Here is a 12,567-nt window from a genome sequence, read left to right on the forward strand (position 1 = left end):
AAAAAATCATGAATTAATAACAATTACTAAGGGTTTATATTTTTGGTCTGGAACATAAAAAAACCTTAAATGACAAATCAATGTCAATGTCTTGTTGACAAAAAGTTACGGAAATGGAGTACATTTAGGTTCGAATAATCACAAATGTAATCTTTTTATATGAAACTATACAACTAGCAGTTCTCGTCTCAACAAAAGACCACAAACATACCAAACAAATAAATTTAAAATGTACGGCTCGGATGTCGTTTACTACATATCCCTAGTAATTTGCATATCTCTCGGCAGCTGCTATAAAAAAATTAATAATAATGAAATGAAAAAGAATTACGGAACGGGGCTCGGATTATTGCTCGTCTGTTTAATATGTGGAACCTCAATTTATCATACCGTGTTAATGGTATGGGGTAATATCGTAATTATTAAATGTTGCGACCGAAGGTGAGCATCTTTATAATCGAAAGATTTCAATCTATTTAGAATGTTCCATAGAATCGTTTTTGCAGATATTTACATCAAATCAGCATGGCCTATACGTGGTTGTATTTGTTATATCTACATTCGTACGTGATTAACGATTACGTTATATGGATACATCAATCAATGGCATTAAAACTTGTCGGATTAGCGTTTGAAATGAATGCGGTTCATGTTAAGGCGGAAGGAAAGAGTCCTGTGTCGAAAATTAATCTTCGCGATATGGATAACACTCCGCCTGACCCGAGCGCAGCAGATATCATAGCATATGCGTTTTATTTTATTGGAATCCATAGAGGTAGTGCATTAGAAAAATGAGTAAAAAAATATATTTATCCTACTACCATTATCAATTAAGATGTATACGTATATGATTTAAACTCAAGAAACATAACGTTGTGTTTTTTTTTTATTTATAGGTCCTTATTATAGATATAAAATATTTAACGATCACTTCCAAAATACGTTTGGACTTTTAGGAGATTGCAGAATTATAACTGAACAAAAACTTAAAAAAGCATTAGTTTGCGTTATGGGGTACATAATTATAAGCAAGAATTACTCTCCCGAGGTAAAAATCAATAATAAATATTTGTGACTACGTAGATTATTTAAAAAGACTTTGTCTCTTGACTTTTCTTAACTAACTAACTAACGTGATTAAATTGTTTTCTTTACTATATTTTCACTTGCAGTTGTATTATAAAGATATATTCTATACAACCTATGGGGCAGACTCTCGTTACCTGTACAATATTCCGCAGCTGGTGTTAAATGTTCTCGAGTATGAGGCTATCATGATGTTGAGTACCAGTGTCTTCACAGAAACCGGCTTTGGAGTGTATCCAGCTAAATGTCAACCGATACCTGGTTATGGACCGAGTGCCCAATTTAGTTTTCTTACACTAGCGTATGTTTGAAGTGACAACAAACGTCTAAACTTGATTTGCTACGTATTTTAATTTGCCTACGTCTCACCAGGTCCGCGTCTCCAGACATAGCTATTGAAGAGGAATATAACTTTTCGATGCTAAAATGTTTTGATAACGAACGTTTGATTCTTGGGCCAAAAATGAGAATGACGATGAGAGCTTTTGACATGCCTACTCGATTCTGGTTTTGGGCTTACGTGCAGAAAAGCTTCATAAAATCCAATAAGGAAGTCAGGTCATTACAATTTTAAAATAAATAATTTCTTTTATGTATTCAATACTATAATTTCGTTAATCCTTTACAGAAGCGCCTTTTCTTTTTTAGCATGGACCGTGTGGTATGGGCCTACGATACCAAAGTTCATAATTTCCTCGACATTGTGGGTGTACGTGCATCTTGAAGAGGAGTATAGCATTTTGTATAACACGTCTGGTCCTGTGAGTCTAATTTATCTACAGCGTACCAATACAATACAATTAGTCCTAATATGTCTGTGAAATTGTAAGTTATACTTGTACCGCGTGGTTAACTCTCTTCTAACCTGATTTGGATTTAATTTAATCGCAGCATTTCGCTGTGAATAATTTGCGATATCAGATCAGGTTTGCAATATAGAGGAGCATATGGTAGGTATTTAATGTGGATAAAGACAGTACAGCGGCTATTTTGTGATTATTTCAGATGAAGTTACCATGGGACATCGGTTTTTCGATCATGAGAATGTTCTGCCTCCTGTATCTGACGCCGTGTTTCACTGTTAAAGATACACGTATTGTACTTAGATATTATAATTCGATATTTTGGGTCTTCCATTTTATACTGCTGCTCATGATGATCCTCTCCATAATACTGTACAAAACTAAACGTGATTAGACAATTTGAATTTTATTATACATATTTTGGTACCATAAAAGCGTTTTTATTAAAATATCCACAGCAGCTTTATCATAAGTGGATAAATTAAATTGTTATCATAGGATTTCAAAAACTGAATGTTACTGAAAGAATTTATATGAAAATCTACTTTTTAGTATGGACTGGATTAGAATTCAGATTAGGTTGAATCGAAGGTGGTGAACGAACTGTCTTAGTAATGGCCTATTCACTCTAGTTTTGAACACAAAAAAAAAACATACATATATTGAGGCCTTACACAGAATTGTAGAATATTATTTAATGGTTTAGTTAGTGACAATATGGTCTGTACTGTAGGTAATCAACTCTGCTGATAAACTGTCAGAATCTGAAAATATATATTTTGTCACAAGAAGACCATAGACAGTAATTGGTGTAACATGTCAATAAATAAAACAAAAATATATATATATTTCATTTTATTGATCACAGCTGAGCTTTAGTGGAAGACGTGTATTGGTCTCATAACAAAATACTTTAAAACCTTAATAAATACTTTTATACATAACAGGCTTTGTGATATTGTATTTTTTTAGTATATTAAATTGAATTATACAAACTTTTCGATATATTCTCAACATTATTATAGATACTTACGAAGCTAGTGAACAACAGCTTTGCAACCTAAATTTACTAGAAACATAAATAACTACATTTTATAATATATTCCATTCGTCTAAAAATAAAAAAAAAATTACTTTTGTACTTATATAGTTTAAATAACATTCAATTATTTTATTCACTTCCACATTGCACTGCATACAACACTCACATATATTTAGTTTAAAAACAACAAATGCTTAACAATAATAAGATCTAGCCTTTTATTTTGGTGGCTTCTATAGTAATTTTGGGATCTTCGATCGTTGTTTTATTTTGGACGAGTCTCAATTCTATGAGTGCTGAAGAAACTTTTCCCGTCGGTTGCACAGCTGTCAAAAGATGCAATAGGTATATATGACATTTTGGAAAATAATGATTTAACAAAAATTTTAAATAAATAAAGTTGTAAACGTAAAAATTCACTTCAAAAAAATATTTCTACGTCGCTAACTTAGGAGGGACAAAGGAAAAAGCAGAGCTAGCCTCGTATAGTCTGAACGTGAGGCATCTATATATGATTAGAAAATATTATGCACAGTTTTCAACATGCACTATAATATAAATGATTGCATAGTTATGTATTCTGCACTTTAATATACAAGTTTTGTTTAATATACAAGCCTTACCTAAGACGTCATTATGGATACCCATTATCCAATTGCAGAGTTCAGGTTAAAATGATTTTTATATATCGTAAAACAAAGATTTTTCACGTAATAAGCTAGACCCAAAAAAAAAATATTGCGACGCCTTTATAAATATATACCAAGCTTCTTTTTCCGAGTCACTTTAGTCTTCCCACTTAAGTGAGGATTTAAATCTTGAGGTTTACAATTATATAAAGACTTAGAAACTCAATGTTTAAACCAGAGCACTTAAGACGGAATCGAAACCTTAATTTATTTATGTATCCAAGAAGTCAGCGACCTTGACCTCAAGGTACTTAAAGGAACATTAGAAAGTCACAAACAAATAACGATAAATTGTTAGATATAACCTAAAGTGTAATATAATACCATTATTTAAAAGTAGGCAAATATAAAATAATAATAGTAATAATGAAAAGACTGTTAAGACAAATTAAACTTATATAGATTTTAACCTTCATTATTATCATTGCTCTGTATCTAAGTAGTGTATTCAAATTCAATTATTATCTTAATAGCCATACAAACCTCTCGCTTTATCAAAAGTGTCCTTGACGATGTGTTGGAGCGTCGCAATTGTTTTTTCCAGCGTCAGTTTTAGATTCTTATTAGTTTTGTGAGACCAAGCCATAAAAAGAGCGGCAAATAAGTCTCCAGTACCCGTAAACGTTGCACCGAATTTCGGTATTACGATTTTGTAGCAAGAATCTATAACAGTCAAATATTTATTAGATATGCCTATAAATAAAAAGTGACTTATACATTTGTTATAATGCAATCCCTATAACAAAACTACATTGATTACGTAACTCATAATGAGTAAGTACATTGTAAATACAAAACATGTTTATGAAATAAGCCATTGTTTTCATATAATGGGACATTACCTACATCTGAGAAGTGATGTATGTCATACAAATATTTTTATGATAGCTATTTGGATATAAATCATAATATAGTTATCGCAAGTTCTTATTCTTCTATACACTGTACATTGATAAGACGAAATTTACATAAACTAGGTTTATTTAATTATAATTACTGTTATAACTAAGATAACTTATCTAACCATGAAGAAACAATAATATTACATTGTATATACAAAAATATATTACATAATATACACAAATATTGATATAAAATATCTGATATCAAACAAGTGATAAGATTTGTGGAAAATAATCAAAAATTTTCATATTACCTTTATTACTAGCAATGCCAATCATATTCTCCTCATCTCCAAGGTCTGTGCTGGACAACACCACAGTCTTGACTCCCTTACCGTGTAAAGCGTCAATGATTTTTAAAGCACCGTCCAGATCATTCATTGTCAATCCGGTGATTTGTTCAGCTTCAAACTGATTTGGTGTTAGTATATCGGCTAGTGGTACCAGTATGTCTCTGTACACAGGCAATACTTCATCCGGCACATACATCTTGCCATTGTCGCCCATTACTGGGTCACATACTATAACAATACATTATTATTCACTTAACAGGTAACTTTATTTTATTAATAATAGATAGTACTTAATAGAAATCCATTAATTAATATTGTGTTAAAGACATGAAACATGTTTCTAAATATGCCATTATCAAGAAGTTGTTATAATAATATTAAAGTTATTTCTATAGATAATAGATTATTTTAAATAACACAAAATTATGTTATTACAATAAAAAACTAACTAAATATTCTAGGTTTGACTATTATAAAGATTTATTAAATTGTAAGAATTACATAACATGATGTAATACATTCTTACACAAATAAGAGCTTACCATAAATTAAGTTTTGATTCTTCTGTTTCAATTTGGTAATTATACTGGCTATTTGTTTTAAAGAATCTGGAGATCTAGAATACCCTGTCAAGAAATGTGTATAATAGTCAACTTCATTAAGAGCCAGCCCTTCCATTAGTTCAGCCATTTCCTCATTTTTTAGGATTGTGCCTTTAACATGCTTGTAACCAGTGTGTGTTGAAAACTGAACAGTGTTTATGGCATCCACTTCAAAACCTAAGACCTGAAATCATTTTTATAAAAATATTTACTAAGAAAATTAACCTAAACTTGAAAATAGTTAATGAATGGATTAATATTTATTTATAGTTTTAGCCAAATGAAAAGAATTAAATGATAACTATAAAGTCAGTGATATCGATGCCTTCAAAGCTATATTAAAATTAGAATCAAAGCTATATTCGCTTTGAAGACGATACTGAACCATTATTAATAAATATAACTCACTTGTAGCGGAAAAACAGCGCTTTTATTCCCAACGTATCCATGAACTACGTGACTTTGAATTGAAAGTACTCTGGGAGTCGAATCAGTAGACATTTTAATAAATGACAAATAAGTGTCTTAAAAAATATTTATTTTAAAGCAAAGCGCAGTGTTTTCTATGCTCAATCGCACTATGTTATCCGTAATTAAGTGACTACCAAAGTAATAACTACTATCTATTGCTTACTGTTTGACTTGACTGATAATAAATATTGTCACTTGTCATTGTTACAAAGTTTGACAGCTGATAAGTAAGATGACAGCTGTGTGGTTTTTGAAATATTATCGAATATTTGGTGTTTAATTACACCAAGATATATTTAAGTACACATAGTTAAAACCGATCTTGCAATATAGTTAGGCGTACGATTTTGTTTAAATAGTTCACGATATGGTCTTAAAATTTAGCATTTCATCGAATAAACATTAGAAGTTTCTTGTTTTTGTAGGTATATGAAAAAAGATATATATATTTTGAATAACAACAATAAAGTATTGTAAATAAATACGTTTTATTATTTTTTAATGGCTGGTAGTAGGTTTTTCTTGAGCCGTTTCATATGCTCTTTCTAATGTATCTGTAATTATTTTCATATCTTTCTCTATACTCCGAGCCCAGTTTTCAACATCACCAATCTCTTTTAGAGAACTACTAAAGTTCTCGACTAGAGCCAGCCACTGCTGGGTTTGTTTTGCAAAATTTATAGCCCCTTGGTGAAGTAGTTTCGCTTCAGCATCTAATTTCTTTTGGTTTAAATAGGCTTGGGCCACTCTGAAATAAAAATTTAAAACAGTACTAGATTTGTATGGAAACCTTATATATATTATCTTCATTATATGATTGTAGTTTTAAATTTTAATTGATATGTTTTAAAAATTAACACTTGATAATAAACAAGAAAATATAAAGAATGTTCCGTTGTTGGAAATTATTATTTCAAAACAACATTTTACATTAATGTTTCATTAGATGTGTTGTACTTGGTTTTTTAGTTTCAAAATTAAGAACCAAAATAATTATTTCCCTAAAGAAAAATATTTCTTGTTACCCAACATTGAGGTGATCAACAAGAGCCTGTGTTAAATCATTGGCTGCAGTTATGCATTCCTTACGTTTTTGCTCTGGAATGAATAAACATATTAGTAAAGAAAGTTATATGGGCAAAACACTTACAAAAATATTTATACATTATGTATTTGATACCTTGTATTACTCTTTTCGACGCCTGCTTTGCTTGATGTTCCTTTATAAGAGAAGATAACATTGCAATAACAATAATACCTTTATTGATAAAATTATGAGTATGAAATCGATTTGGAAAATACTGTTTTTGTTTATAATCAGTACTTGGTAGGGTATCGTGACAGATGACAGATCATGACTACAGTATTCAAACAGAAATTTCAATATTTTAATAATAAAATTAGGCATTGGATTCTTGTACATCATACGATAAACATTTCTTTAATATTATATTATAATTTTGTTAACTTATATTTGATTACCATGACTGAATGACGTTGACAAACAATATGGAGCATTACTATATAATTGGGTATAATTATTAGTTTCTGTTAGTTATATAAAATTGTATTTTCTAGATCTTATCTATCACAATACGAACATATATAATATTGATATGTTTAAGAAGCTATTGTTGTTAGTTAGAAAATAATATTTTTTTATGTTCTGTTTCTCAGAAGAAGTATATTTTTTTAAATGGAAACATTTTTCCTGTGCCTCTTTTAATATTATATATTTTTTTATCATATGTTAATTTTTTTTATTGTGTTATATGTTTGAGATTGGTAGCTCTTAAATGGTATTTGTATTTAATACAATCGTTCAGTTAAAATGTTATAATTTCGATGATATTATAGTAGGAGGTATAATAATTTTTATTTAAAAAAGTTCCTGTTTTTAAGACAATAAAAGAAATTGGGACGACTTGAAAATATGAAAATTATTTACTTTATAATCGTTGGTTATGAATTAAAATCGATCGATGGAATAAAATCCGCTTTTCAAAGACTTAAAGAGTAGGAACGTGTATCTCAATCTTTTACCCTTTATTAACTTCTATATTTATCTTCACTAATTCTTCCTAATTCCATAAAGATAGTGAAGCGACACACAACGCTCTAAATCTACAGGTGTGCATGAGTGATGGTTGCCAATCACCAACAGGTGCTGTCAGGTAGTTTGTTAAGCTATAACATAAGGTAAAGAGTCGCCAGTGTTATTAAAATATTAGTGGCAGTACCTACTACGCATATTTTAGGAAATGTTCAATATTATCGGTATTATAACCAATGTTTATGAAGGGATCTATGATTCTTTTTTGAATTACATAAAAACTAAAAGAATATATATATAAATCAAAATAATTTGAAAATTATTTTATAGATTTTTTTTCATTAAAATCGTGAGAAGTGAAGTAACTTTTTTTTTTTATGTCTTTAAGAGTTTCCGCAATGCGATGAAAATGTTTGGATCGAAGTGCTTTCAATATCATTATTGCATTGCATTAATTATACGGTGCTAATGGAAGAGGTTCATATTGATTTTCGCTTATCGTTTACTACTATGGCAGCTGTGACATCGGAAAAATTATTTCATCCCCATTTCAAATTTTCTTCCTTAGATGTTTCGGTTTAAAAGAAATGTCATTTATTATATACAATTTTATTACAAATTAATTATGTAATTTTAACAATATCTTTAAAGTTAGACAAGTAGACGTTTATATATTTTAAACTTTGTACATTCCTCATTATTATATGTATTTTTTTTTTTATATTACGCTGTTTTTCTCTCGGAATTTGTTATTCCGTAGCGTAACTTCATTTTCTCAGTAAATTCGGGATCATCCCAACCCCACAGATGATGTGTACCGTCGCCAGTGCGTTGAGCTCTTTGTTTGATTATTTCTGGTGTTACCGTTTTCAGATCGTAAGCTTGTCCCAGCTGAAAGTAAAACAGTTATACCATATAATAAATAAATATTGTGAAATTCAGATGTTTGATTTATATTTTACTGTATATTTAAATGACTTTAATATTATATAACTCCCTAAAACATCTCAATGAAATGAATTTTTATTCATTTATTACGCGTTTAATATTCATATTCAATTTAAAAAATAAATACTTTTTGTCTATAGTTATAAATGAGGGTATCAAGAAAAAAATATTTGCAGGTTTAATATATATATAAAATAATTCAACAACTTTACTTGTTTGTAGTTGAAAATGAAGTTTTCAACTGTCATAAACTAGCTATATTGTATATGTATATGTACTCTGAATATTCTATAGAGGAACTCTATATTAATTTAAAAAGGAGAATATTAATATACAATTTGTAATTTAAAATGAAAAAAATATGTTACCTTAGCCATAAGGTCAATGAACATGATTGTGGGAGTCAGCATATTAAGTATCGGGTGTTCAGTCGCGCGGTAGTCCCAGGGGAAAGTGTGGTGATAATTATGAAAGCCTTCTACACAGAACATCCATACTGCGATGTTCTCTCGTGGGTTCAACGACCTATAAATATTTTTATTAAAATCAAAAAATTAAAGTAAAATCTATTTAATGGATAATCTTAGTAAATTTTAGAGAATATTTATTAAGAAAAGATAAATAAATATCGTTTTTGTTTATACGAACATGTCTATGATAAAACGGTAATCTTACTTGTCATATGGTCGGTAGCCAAAGACGTGAGCAAAACTGTTTACGCTCCACACTATATTAATGCCGCACGTGTACCGCAGAATTGTGGGGATTAGGAAAGCGTTCAACCACGTCTCGTTCCAGAAATACACAGGAATGATAGTCGGAAACACGAAGCACAGGATTGGCATCATTTTCAAGTAATGCCTGTACGTATAAAAGGAAAATTTAAAGTTATTCTTTAAAACTGATTCCATTTTTGTAGTGAGATAAAAATTCGTGCCTTTTCTGGAACATTACGACTGGATCGTCGTAGAGGTCTTTAAGTTCTATCCGGCGTCCACCTTCTAATACTTCTGGGGATTTCTTAACACAAAGCCAGCCCATGTGTGAGTAGAAAAGACCACGCTCAGCGTTATGAGGATCAGCATCCGTGTCTGCGTACTTGTGATGAGTACGATGGTCCCGAGCCCATTCAAATATACAGTCCTGAAATATTGTTTTAACTCTAAAGTTTATATATACTCTATAATCTATGGTATTCTTTACTCATAGATTGGGTATATTTCGTAAAACATACTTGGAAACCCATAGTCTGCCAAATCATAAGAAGAATGCGAAGAGGAGTTTTTGCTTTAAAACTTCGATGTGTCCACAGCCTATGAGATCCGGCGCCAATACCAATAGCGCAACAAAGATGTACAAGGAATGCTGGATATAGAAAATAATAATTATTATTATTATATATTACGAAGTATGTATACGATATATGTTTGGTACCCACCAAAAACATTAGTCTGCCATTTTGCTGAAGTGAAAACTAAATAAATACCGTAAGCGGAGGCGACGTGTAAGAATAAGAACCACATAATATTAAACCAAACGTATTCATATTTCCTAGGTCTGGCTTTCTTTAAAATCGATACATCTTTATCAAGACCTAGGTCTGGAGTTTGGGTGTCGGTTTCAAATAGCACTCCACTCGGAGTAGGGTCGGCTTGAGGAGGCATTTTCTGTAACAAAGTTTCTTATTTAAGAATTTTAAGTATCTTCAGTCACTGCGAGGTGGTTGTTTTGCTACTTAACTTCGTTTAAAACGCAATATATGTTGTGTTCAACAACGGTTATTTTTAAAATGGTTGTCAATAATTAGTAAGTTTCTGTCTATCTAAACATGTACCATTTTAGTCACAATTTATTAGATGTAATTATTGTGTCAGACACGAAATATAATTTAACACTATTCAAACTGGTTGTAAATATACTGTTCAACGATACGCAGCGAAGTTAAAGATCGAAAGCCGTTAACTATTAATTTTTTTTTATGATATTGACATAAAATGATATGAGTAATAACACAATATTTTAAAGTGTTTTTTAATCTGTTGAAAAAGAATGACACTCTTAGTACTGCTAGTAATTTTTAATCCTTCGGTATTATTTTAAATATATGAACGCTTAACCATAAAGTGAAATGAATTCTCTATAAGATAACTATTATTTTATATTTACAGGTTCAAATTAATAATTATAAATAGTAACGGATTATATGGTGAGAATCTTACCACTTAATTGCCACTGGTCCGGGATTGTATCGATCAGTGTCTTTAAATACGAATTGAACAATAGGATTGCATTAACATGTTTGCTTAATTATGTACAGATGACCTACTAATGGTCTAATCAATTACTTATTGTATTACACGAACCAATAACCTATTGTAACCCCATGTTACACAAACGGGATAATCGGACTTAATTATCAATGTTCCTACTGTTGTTATAACAAATTTGAAAATTATTATGTTCAAATAATATAAAAGTTTTCATTACTAAAGTAGCTGATTTATGCTCTCAACACTATTCAGCCACATGTAAAGTTCAAAGTAAATTGATTCAGTAACAACAAACATTATCATTTTGAAATTATTATAACGGAAGAAAATCTAAATAAATACAAACGGAAAATTATTAACTTGGCCTATTTTTTCACATCACTACAAAGTATAATCAATAATGTCTTTAATTTAATTTTTATTTTGTTTATATCACGATTCCCTAATTCAAATCATTATTCATATATCAATCAAGAAGATGCAAAAGTAATGTTGAAAAAATATTTTTTTATTTTTTTTTTCAAATCGAAATAATAGAATCGTATATTGGCTGTAGGTTCATTATGTTGGTTGGCAAATATAGCTGGGGCCGGGTTCAAGCCGGATGGGAACAGCTCGTAATTTCCGCTGAATCGTCCAAACGGCTGCACTACACCTTGATACCGTCTGAATTTGTTATATGTGACGAATTTACTAAATTCGATCCTACAAATATGCCAGTTACGTGTATTTCACTTTATAGACAGAATACTAACTTCGTTATGACATTTAGACAATAAATTCAGTGACTTTTATAGGAATATATGAATTTGATAATCTATTTACATTTTATTTTTTAATAAAATTTTTAATCCAAATATAGATTAGGTAGAGATAGAATTTTCAAATAGGACAACACTTGTTTATATTTTGACACGTGACTTTACTCATATTTTTATAAGATCAATTATAGATTTATTCACAGATTATAATTCGACAGATATTTTATTTACTTGTTTTTTATTAAATATATGATGTATATGTACATTGTCGTTAATATGTCTGCATATATATAAAAATGAAGATATCAATGAATATATGTTTATATGAAAATGAAACTTGTACATGAGATTGGAAAAGTTAAGGAAAGTAGGAATTAATTAACATTTACATTTAGACTTAATTTTACGTTTCGAAAAATTTTATTACGCTGTACGTTATTACATAATTTTGTGTGTGCATTTAATTTTTCATGTTTTATCTATATTAATATTTTGTAGTTGACCATATTTAAAAAAAATATATGTTTTTTTGGTGATAAACTTCGTTTAGAGTTTAGACAATGCCGAGCGTGTTAATTTTTGAATATAGTTTTATTCCTTTAAATTTTTCATAATTTAAGCGTTATTTATTTTAAAAGTTTCGTCTT

The 12,567-nt window shown here is 29.7% G+C and overlaps 4 protein-coding genes across 4 annotated transcripts; 1 reads left to right on the top strand and 3 right to left on the bottom strand.

Moving 5' to 3' along the window:
- Positions 1-82: 82 nt before the first annotated feature.
- LOC116770279 (lysophospholipid acyltransferase 7-like) lies at positions 83-2,736 on the top strand. Its single transcript, XM_032661687.2, has 7 exons — positions 83-441; positions 507-775; positions 897-1,048; positions 1,173-1,387; positions 1,459-1,644; positions 1,715-1,847; positions 2,092-2,736. The coding sequence occupies exons 1-7, from the start codon at positions 230-232 to the stop codon at positions 2,281-2,283; spliced, it is 1,359 nt and encodes a 452-aa protein (XP_032517578.2). The 5' UTR covers positions 83-229; the 3' UTR covers positions 2,284-2,736.
- On the bottom strand, positions 2,728-6,090 carry LOC116770281 (pyridoxal kinase). Its single transcript, XM_032661688.2, has 5 exons — positions 5,826-6,090; positions 5,358-5,601; positions 4,777-5,043; positions 4,104-4,283; positions 2,728-3,257 (listed from the first exon to the last, which is right to left on the bottom strand). Exons 1-5 carry the CDS (start codon positions 5,916-5,918, stop codon positions 3,142-3,144), a joined length of 900 nt encoding a protein of 299 aa, XP_032517579.2. The 5' UTR covers positions 5,919-6,090; the 3' UTR covers positions 2,728-3,141.
- Positions 6,091-6,357: 267 nt separating this feature from the next.
- LOC116770173 (biogenesis of lysosome-related organelles complex 1 subunit 1) lies at positions 6,358-7,241 on the bottom strand. Its single transcript, XM_032661535.2, has 3 exons — positions 7,069-7,241; positions 6,914-6,986; positions 6,358-6,636 (listed from the first exon to the last, which is right to left on the bottom strand). The coding sequence occupies exons 1-3, from the start codon at positions 7,127-7,129 to the stop codon at positions 6,387-6,389; spliced, it is 384 nt and encodes a 127-aa protein (XP_032517426.1). The 5' UTR covers positions 7,130-7,241; the 3' UTR covers positions 6,358-6,386.
- A 1,293-nt stretch (positions 7,242-8,534) lies between these two features.
- On the bottom strand, positions 8,535-10,577 carry LOC116770234 (acyl-CoA Delta(11) desaturase-like). Its single transcript, XM_032661620.2, has 6 exons — positions 10,328-10,577; positions 10,124-10,254; positions 9,827-10,032; positions 9,565-9,750; positions 9,258-9,414; positions 8,535-8,832 (listed from the first exon to the last, which is right to left on the bottom strand). The coding sequence occupies exons 1-6, from the start codon at positions 10,551-10,553 to the stop codon at positions 8,665-8,667; spliced, it is 1,074 nt and encodes a 357-aa protein (XP_032517511.1). The 5' UTR covers positions 10,554-10,577; the 3' UTR covers positions 8,535-8,664.
- Between the last annotated feature and the right edge of the window lie 1,990 nt (positions 10,578-12,567).

The sequence above is a fragment of the Danaus plexippus genome (genome assembly GCF_018135715.1).
Source record: "Danaus plexippus chromosome 13 unlocalized genomic scaffold, MEX_DaPlex mxdp_15, whole genome shotgun sequence".
NCBI lineage: Eukaryota > Metazoa > Arthropoda > Insecta > Lepidoptera > Nymphalidae > Danaus > Danaus plexippus.

Excerpts from the sequence above, each read along its gene's own strand:
- LOC116770173 (XM_032661535.2), bottom strand. The coding sequence starts at position 7,129 with ATGTTATCTTCTCTTATAAAGGAACATCAAGCAAAGCAGGCGTCGAAA. Across the intron at positions 6,987-7,068 it reads GTCGAAAAGAGTAATACAAG|AGCAAAAACGTAAGGAATGC; the intron begins GTATCAAATACA and ends TATTCATTCCAG. Across the intron at positions 6,637-6,913 it reads GTTGATCACCTCAATGTTGG|AGTGGCCCAAGCCTATTTAA; the intron begins GTAACAAGAAAT and ends TTTTTATTTCAG.
- LOC116770279 (XM_032661687.2), top strand. The coding sequence starts at position 230 with ATGTACGGCTCGGATGTCGTTTACTACATATCCCTAGTAATTTGCATA. Across the intron at positions 776-896 it reads TTTTATTGGAATCCATAGAG|GTCCTTATTATAGATATAAA; the intron begins GTAGTGCATTAG and ends TTTTATTTATAG. Across the intron at positions 1,388-1,458 it reads TTTAGTTTTCTTACACTAGC|GTCCGCGTCTCCAGACATAG; the intron begins GTATGTTTGAAG and ends ACGTCTCACCAG.
- LOC116770281 (XM_032661688.2), bottom strand. The coding sequence starts at position 5,918 with ATGTCTACTGATTCGACTCCCAGAGTACTTTCAATTCAAAGTCACGTA. Across the intron at positions 5,044-5,357 it reads GAATCAAAACTTAATTTATG|TATGTGACCCAGTAATGGGC; the intron begins GTAAGCTCTTAT and ends GTATTGTTATAG. Across the intron at positions 4,284-4,776 it reads TGGCATTGCTAGTAATAAAG|ATTCTTGCTACAAAATCGTA; the intron begins GTAATATGAAAA and ends TGACTGTTATAG.
- LOC116770234 (XM_032661620.2), bottom strand. The coding sequence starts at position 10,553 with ATGCCTCCTCAAGCCGACCCTACTCCGAGTGGAGTGCTATTTGAAACC. Across the intron at positions 9,415-9,564 it reads GGCTACCGACCATATGACAA|GTCGTTGAACCCACGAGAGA; the intron begins GTAAGATTACCG and ends AAATATTTATAG. Across the intron at positions 8,833-9,257 it reads TCATTGACCTTATGGCTAAG|CTGGGACAAGCTTACGATCT; the intron begins GTAACATATTTT and ends TTTTACTTTCAG.